Source organism: Dreissena polymorpha, chromosome 11 (genome assembly GCF_020536995.1).
Source record: "Dreissena polymorpha isolate Duluth1 chromosome 11, UMN_Dpol_1.0, whole genome shotgun sequence".
NCBI classification, from domain to species: Eukaryota; Metazoa; Mollusca; class Bivalvia; order Myida; family Dreissenidae; genus Dreissena; species Dreissena polymorpha.
Window position 1 is genome coordinate 42964525 of NC_068365.1, and position 8849 is coordinate 42973373.

The 8849-nt window shown below is 34.0% G+C and overlaps 1 protein-coding gene across 2 annotated transcripts; it reads right to left on the minus strand.

Moving 5' to 3' along the window:
- Window positions 1–1005: 1005 nt before the first annotated feature.
- LOC127851349 (uncharacterized) lies at window positions 1006–8402 on the minus strand. Of its 2 annotated transcripts, none has more exons than XM_052385075.1 (6): window positions 8301–8402; window positions 6504–6557; window positions 5212–5520; window positions 4233–4433; window positions 3674–3755; window positions 1006–1855 (listed from the first exon to the last, which is right to left on the minus strand). In XM_052385075.1, exons 1-6 carry the CDS (start codon window positions 8335–8337, stop codon window positions 1717–1719), a joined length of 822 nt encoding a protein of 273 aa, XP_052241035.1. In that variant the 5' UTR covers window positions 8338–8402; the 3' UTR covers window positions 1006–1716. The 2 variants fall into 2 exon arrangements, with proteins under 2 accessions (XP_052241035.1, XP_052241034.1); XM_052385074.1 differs by lacking the exon at window positions 8301–8402 and adding an exon at window positions 6691–6875.
- Between the last annotated feature and the right edge of the window lie 447 nt (window positions 8403–8849).

The window sequence follows — 8849 nt, forward strand, 5'->3', positions numbered from 1 at the left end:
ATGATATGTATCACAAAATGTTCACGGTTAAACAAAAAACAGCTATAGCGGTAAAACTGAAAAGTGATTTGGCGCGAAACTACGTCTGTCAAGAGAACAGACGTCAAAAACAAACTGACAGTTTTGTGCATTTCCGGTTAAATTCAAACGGGATTGAGCGAAAGAAAACAAAGGTAAGATTCCTGAGATTTATATATTTTTTATTTATTTTTGCGTTTAGGTGTCAATAAAATTGGCATTTTCATATGTGTGTTAAATCTAATTGCATACAAAAAATACGTTTTTGACATATATTTCCATAAACAAATATCATTTGAATTGAGCGACGTTCGACTTTTTTTATTTAAAATCAAACAATGTCTTAAAAATGTCCAGTTCAACGTTTACATTTTGATATTTAAAAGACATAAATATTGAAGTTATTATTGCTATAGCTATTATTTAATTTGCGTCAACATAAAAATATGTCTGAAAAACTTTTTTTCATAGAGTATGTACTGCAAAGTTTATTACGTTCGACACAAAAATAAGAAAATTATGCATTTTTTCTTATGTCTTAAAAATGTCCAGTGGCGTCAGATTTAAACCTCGTATGTTCTATACGTCAAACGTTTCTGATATTATTTTACATTACGTGATAACTTCAATAATGAAAATAAAAACTATTTATCATTTTAAATTTATATTTTCGGTTGGAAGTCTCACAAAGAATCAAAAATGACACATCCGTTCGACCGTTATAAACAACGGAAGAGGGAAAAAAAAGATAAAAAGATCATCGATCTTGAGTGCAATAAAATAAAGTTGTTGCATAAAGGTCATCGTATGAATGATAGATTAATTTTAATAATAATGCAACATCCAGCAAAAAACGATGTCATACATGTATACAAGTATATGCACCGCAATTATATGCAACGACATAGTACATAATATCATTTTATGCAGTTTAAAATGCATAGTAATTTGTTATATTTTATAACAGTAGACTTTTACATGCAATGCTGAAACACGTGCTTTTTTATTGTTTTACGTTATATATAGTGTTATAAAAATAATACTTGTATATGTTAAAAAAACATTGCGTATTTGCATTTGAGAATCGTGCCAATCTTTATATAAAGATGCATTATATGCATTGTTTACAAACATACGCCCCCAAATAAATAAAAAAGAATGCAGAAAACACGAAGCACACACTCAATAGTATTTGCAGAGCTGGACAAGTTCATAAGTTGTGTCAGTATTTGCTCAAATGGTTGGTATTACAATGAGGGACAATATCTAATATAAATTTGTTGCTCTTTTTTGCCATTGCATGTATTGTGTGATAACGGGAAAGCTTTCCAATAAACTCAACATACTTGTTAATCAAATAGTAAGTCAAATGTTAATAAAAAAACACATTTTTGAACATGTCGTTATAGCAGAAAGTGAACCACAACGAACGGGAACAGTATTCATATTGATGCGTACATGATCTGGCTAGTTTACTCTTTGCAGTGTAAGAACAATGGATATATAACCTTTTGACAAATATTTAACAAAAAAATATTATGTTAATGTTCCCTACTTTTAATGATAAAGAAGACAACTCCAAGTGAAAAAGCATACATAAGCACCATACGAGTATAATGAATAAATTAAGAAAAAAAACAATTATATTCATAGCACTAATTGTATAGGCAAAGCCATTATACGACATTGTGAAAACGCTCAATCGATTGCATTTTCCTTCATAGTAGTACTGGGTTTCTCATTGTTTTTCTCATCGTTGATTTCGTGAAGATCATAGTAATCAGCTCCAGTGTTCGCAGTGTTCGCAGTTATTGCCTTGGACTTCGTGATTTTCTTTCTGTAATAGGATAAAATATAATATTGTAAAGGTAAAATGTCATAACATAAAATGCATTATATGTTGAGCCTAACTTAATTCAGAAGTGTCGGCCATGCCGTTGATAAATCAATTAGTCAAGTAATATTTATGTATAAAGTCGGGTATTTCAAGCATGATAACACAAGCTCTGAAGAGCTTTTAAAGCCGATTTAATATATACGGTTAAATATTTATTTATATGTAAAAAAAATGGGATCCTGGTTCAACATGACATACTGAGTGATTAATTCATGAGTTCAGCAGAAAACGCCTTCAAAGTTCAACGTCATATGTTTGATTTCCAACAAGGAAATATTATTTTAGTGCATAATGATTGTTTTAATATAGGTATTAGATATTATTACGAAATGAGGTATGTTTCATTACAATGAAACAAAAATATGTATTCACTTAGTGCAGAATGACACAAGTTGTATAATAAATATTGTGCAAGGTGATATTTTCTCTTTAATTGAACTTTTCTTGTTACTTTTCTAGATGACGCAATGTGCTCTGTGTCAAACACGTGAATTAGTGTGCCTACAGCAATAAATATTGTGCCGGACATAGAAATCACTGTGTCTTTAACAAGTTTTCAAAACATGTTATAAAAATGCAAGTTCTTGGACATCAAGCGAACAATTAACAAATAACTCTGAGAGATAACAATATTATGATCATTTGACGCTTTTCTGAGATTTACTTAAGATTATGCATAGTATAAGTAAAAAATGGCTTCAATGTAGCTCAGGTGCCTTTGGTAGCAAAGTAACGGGCATAGAAAATCCAATATGGCTGTATTTGCCTTTACAGCAGAATGTGTTTAGCTTTAAATAGAAACAATGAATGGATTAAAATAATTTCAACTGGGAACAGTTAAGGTGATTTAATGTTAATTTATATCACGCAAATGCATGCCTATTCAACAGAAAGTAATCATACTAAATACAAACAATATGTTGAAGTGCACAAAACTAATTGAGCCTGTATATGTAATGCTAGTAAGGGGTCCGTAAATCTTTAAATGGTCAGCATCAAATCTTATGAGGCCATGCTAGGCTGGACAAAATTGTATAATGGAAATGGTGAATAATGCACGAGACATTGAGATAGGCAACTATTGTGCAAAACAGTCTACGTTTCTATAGTGCGCGTGTATGTCAGTGTAAGTTGGAACCGGTTCTGGCCTGAGTACCAGAAGAGAAGTGCATTCTGGAACATGGCGCTCTGTCCAGCACACGAGCTGATTGGGAGAGTGTTCATGTAAAGATGTTTTAGAGAACATCACTTCGGCTTGGCCTGGTAAGCATAGCTTGTTACGATTGACTTATCAATTACAGGTGAAACAAGTCATTTGAGTATAAAAAAAATCATGCTATAACTGTATTCCGAAAACTTGATACGGTCGAGTTGATTTTTTAGAACACGAGATTGTGTCAGCGTATTGGCAAATGTAGCCGTGCATGTAGCCGTCAACATACTTTTGTATCTTTTATATCTCGAGTGTCTCTTCCGAAAGTTTTTTGTTTGAACCAAGAACCAATTATACACTACGTAAATTCAAGTGCACATGTGTTCCTATTATAAGTGTAGAAGCCGGTCGAACGTTTGAATTTACATTAACAAGTAGCCCGACTGCTGGAAAAATGTAAACACAAAAAAAAACGTAGTTGCGTATACAGTTTCTCGTATTTGCATATGCGACAAAAATGAAATGGTAGCCGAAACAATTTGAGTATAAAAAACATTGCATATACTTTTGCTATGAGTTCTGTATGATCTTAAAAACTAATATACCTGCGTGCCAGGAGTACCACAACAACTGCCATGCCAAGTGCAACTGGAATCACAGTTACGCAGACTGCTAATGCAACAACATCTGAAATTAGAAACAGGCCTCGAATCGCACCAGTGTTATTGTTATTACAGCAATGTAGTTAATTAGCAGTTTACTATCACTGCAAAAGTTGACTGACTGAATTTAGGAGATTATTTACAAGCTTTAACACATTCGCTGTGGATAATTCTGGAAACAGGACTTTAATTCACATTTTCCGAAATCATAGTATTCAAATAACCCGGTACACAGTAAACGAGATTAGGCCAAATTAAGCATAAGATGAACAACTCATACTAGAACAACTTTGGAAGTGGTACAAAGTAGTAGTAACTTGTACAATTAATAGTAGGAAATTGAATTCGCCGAAACAACAGGCTCCTCTGATAGGCTAATATAAACTATTTTGATTGTGTTTAATAATTGTTTGTTTCAGGTATGTATGTTTTTGTTGCTGATGTTGGTTTTTAATATGTTACCTTAATACAAATAAAATACTTTATTTTATTACAGTATTACCGGTATTTCTGTCTCTTGAACTTTCTTTCACATCCACACTCGTAGTCATGGTAACTGATGTGTTCTGTTCATTCGCATGCATTGTTGTTGTATGAGTCGTTTCGTCTCTGTTGTTTGAATAATATGACTCATTTCTGTGCTGGGCCGAGTGAAGCATGTCCACACTGGTTGAACATTCGACACGGAATCGTCCGATAGAAGCTGGAAAAACAAGGAACGTAAAAACCTGTATAACGTAACATCAAATAGTCCAGTCGATTTGTGTGAAAATTGTTCAGAAAATGATAAAAGCATGAAACTTTGCAGAATTGGAGTTAATGTTATAACAATTAATTTCGGATATGGACCCATCTGAAAAAATCAAAATGGCGGATTTTGGCAGCCATTTTATAATGGCAGCCATAATTTTAAAATGAATGATATACGCATAGATGTTATTCTTTAAAGGGATCTTTTCACGCTTTGGTAAATTGACAAAATTGAAAAAAGTTGTTTCAGATTCGCAAATTTTCGTTTTAGTTATGATATTTGTGAGGAAACAGTAATACTGGACATTTACCATGGTCTAATAGAGCCATTATATGCATCTTTTGACGATTTTAAAACCTAAAAATTATAAAGCGTTGCAACGCGAAACGATTGAATAATTTGGAGAGTTCTGTTTTTGTCGTTAAATTTTGTGAAACTACGAAGATTGCTTATATAAGGTATAAAATACATTCAGCATGTGTACTCGGCGGAATAGCTCAGTAGGCTAAAGCGTTTTTACTTCAGGACTCTGGCAGGACTCCAGGGGTCACTGGTTCGAAACCTGGTCCGGGCAATGTTCTTTTCCTTTTTTTTTAATTTTATTCTTGATTTTTTACTGGAGCTTTTACGATCCAATGTTTACATTTATCGATATAAAGCATTTAATGAATAAGTTAAAAAATGCCAAAATCTGTGAAAAGGCCCCTTTAAGTACGATGTTATTGTATACCTTCCAATTGGAAACATGATGGTAACAGTGTTGTTCCGTCTTTGCTGGTGTAATTCAACAACCACGGTGGTTCACTGAAAATCAAGCTACTAGCCCCTTTTAACAGCGAGTTCCCATCAGGGAGAATTATTGTTCTGTTCTCGGTTGGCGATCCGGTGGCGAAGGAAATTTGTATTTGAGTCCTTGAACCAGATATGATTGGCGACACCAAGCAAAGGCATTCGGTTGTGTCATTGTCTGCCGAGTCGGTATCTATGACAATACTGGCTATGTCGGTGATACGAGTTGTTCTTTCACTAGGACATGCGTCTACAGATTAATGTATTCATTTACATGAGTACATTATGGGAGGGAGGCGGAAAACTACAACGGGCGAGGCATGGTATGGTATTGCGCAAGGGGGGGTTAGAGGGTTAGGGTTAGGGTTTGGGTTAGTGTTAGGGGTCGGTTTAGGGTTTGGGTTAGCCTAAACCCAACCCTAACCCTAACCCGACCCCTAATCCTAACCCTTACCCTAATCCTTTTTTGGGGTTATCACCCCTGACCATGCCTCCCCCGTTGTAGTTTTCCGCCTCCCGTACATTATTGCGTGTTTAACTTAATCAATACCTAAGTCTATGAGTACGGATTGTGCTATGCTATGCAATATAAAGAATATGCTATGTTATGTTAGGTTATTTTTATTATTGAAATAATGAGTCTAATTATAACAATTAATTGTGTATGCTAGCGAAGGTTTGGATAATACTGGATTTCGAAACCATTTCATATTATCAACAAAACTAATTAGGCCATTCTGTGAAACGGGGATTTGATGCATGTGCGTAAAATGCCGTCCCAGATTTACCTGTGCAGTCCGCACAGGCTAATCAGGGACGACATTTTCCGCTTTTATGGTATTTTTCGCTTAAAAAAGTCTCTTCTAAGCAAATATCTAGTTAAGGCGGAAAGTGTCGTCCCAGATAAGCCTGTACGGACTGCACAGGCTAATCTGGAACGACACTTTACGCATTTGCATTAAGCCCCCTTTTCGCAGAGCACGACCCAAGTATATTATATTTCGAAGTCATACAAAATTTGCAACGAATCATATTGACATAGACATGATAACTTTCTGCAATTCGTTTTGTTGTATTCTTATTATAAACATTTCGTCGAAAATAATTTATATTTGTAACTTTAATTTGTTGGAAAACAACGCAAATTTTATTGTATCGGTGATGTCCTTAGCCGATGAAAACGTTAAATTGTTTAACATGTATTAGTTATTTAAAGAAGAACAAACTGCTTACCTATTACGCTGTTAAAAGTTGACGCACATACAAAATTGTTGGCGGAAACGCTCTCTGAAAATTACCAAAAAAAACATGAACCTGCCGCTATGTTTGTTTTATGGCGTGAGTTTATCTTATTCATTTACCTTATTTTTGAATGACATATGTCCACAATTCATCGATATTAATTTGGTATTTTACTTACGAATGATGTTTTGAACTAAAACCAAAGTCGCAACGAAATTAAGTCCCTGAGCAACCATAACTGGTTAAAACATTTGACATATTAAATTACACTTTTCATGCATAAACCCTGTTTTAAATGATCCCACCGGACCACAACTGATACGCACTAGTAGTATTAATCTTCCTTCCAAAGCGCAAAGCGCTGAATAAACAACCTCGACATTTTTGGTTTGATAATATTAATAATTTTCCTATGCATATAACTTCAATCGTTGAAAGGCAAATAAAACAATGATCGATTTGTAATTATGAAGATAAAATGGATCAATAACGAAAAGCTTGTTTGAATTATATTATTTCGGAAACAAGTTTGAAAAGAATATTATGTGGTCTTCCGGAGCCATCGTCTGTGTTCTGTACAGTAACTATATAGATCCCTTATTTGTAAGGTTTATTTCATTCCTCTCATATTTATTTCTACTTGCGCTCAATGCGATTGGAAACAATTAAAATCAACGATGACCAATTAACGATTTCGAGTGGTTGACTTCTTATACAATCAATTGGGAGTGTTCACGTACAGCCATAATTGTTTTTGTTTGCGGGCATTGGATGTAATGCATTTCTTTCTGGTCTTTTGCAGTGAGTCGTTAACACAACCATGTTAACAGCCTTCACAAGAAACGAATCGCGATGAGATCTAGCTAGTTCTGTCATATCGAAGTGTTAGTTAGGACTTAAGGTAATGTAAATAACAATATTTAAAGGGACGTGTTTTTTTAACTGTTTGTCTATGCCATGACAAAACCAAAAAGCTAAAATAAGTATGTTTGCCGATTTCATTATTTATGCCCAGATCGGTTGGAGCACAATAGACAAACTGTCAATGAGCCATCCAGCAATTAAAGGGACCTTTCACGTTTTGGTAAATTGACAAAATTGAAAAGAAAAGTGTCAAACTCGCACATTGTCGTTGTAGTTATGATATTTGTGAGGACACAGTAATACTGAACATTTACCATGCTCTAAAATATAAATTACATGTATGTTTTGACGATTTAAAAACCTGAAATTATAAAGCATTGCAAAGCGAAACGATTGATTAATTTGGAGAGTTCTGTTGTTGTCGTTATATTTTGTGACACTACGGGGATTGCTTATATAAAGTATAAATAACATCATTTTCTCTATGAGCACGGATGGCCGAGTGGTCTAAGCGTTAGACTTTTACTCCAGGGCTCAGTTGTTCGAGCCCAGTTGAGGGTTGCTTTTCTTTCTTTAATTTTATTTTTTTTTTCTTTTACTGGAGCTTTTGAGATCCTACGTTTCATCTATCAATATAAACCATTTAATGACAAACTTCAATACATGCCCAAATCTGTGAAACTGTCCCTTTAAAAGCCTCTTTTAAATCCGGCGTATCTTTTTAGCGCCGTGTCAATACGCGTGTATTCCAAGATTGTGAAACATACCAATGAAAAGTCTTTCAAAAGCACAGATAATTGATCTTTTCGATCATTTGTGATCAATTAATGAAAATATATATTAATCGATTTAAGGTATCTTGCTTATTGGAATGTAAAGTATCATTAGTTCTAGATAATACGACATTTGTGAGTTAAAATGTACCTTTTAAGGCATAGTTTAAGCCATCATTTGGGACCATTAATCCGTGTATTATAAACCCGTGTACTAGCAAATTGATGAGATTTCGCGACCCTTCTCGGCGGTGATCAATACACAGGGAAATTGATTACGTAAACTTGGGTAAATAAAACACATTAGAGGACGCATAAAAGACACGGACTCTAGATATACGCTCCGTGTAAAAGATAAATATAAGAAAGTTTATAAATATAAGCAAAGACCTATTAAATACATGTATTCTATAGGTCTTTGATATAAAGGGAACATAATTTATGCATGCACCAATGAGTCTTTTTGGGGAGAATTAGAATGACACATGTTAGACCAAGATGTTACTCTTAATTATAGTTATAAGCTATTCTCGTGGTTTCACAAGATATAACGACAACAACAGAACTCGTCAAATTCTTCAATCGTTTCGCGTTGCAACGCTTTATAATTTTCAGGTTTTTAAATCGTCAAAAGATGCATAAATTGGCTATTTAAGAGCATGATAGTAAATGTTCAGTATTATTGTTTCCTCAAAAATAT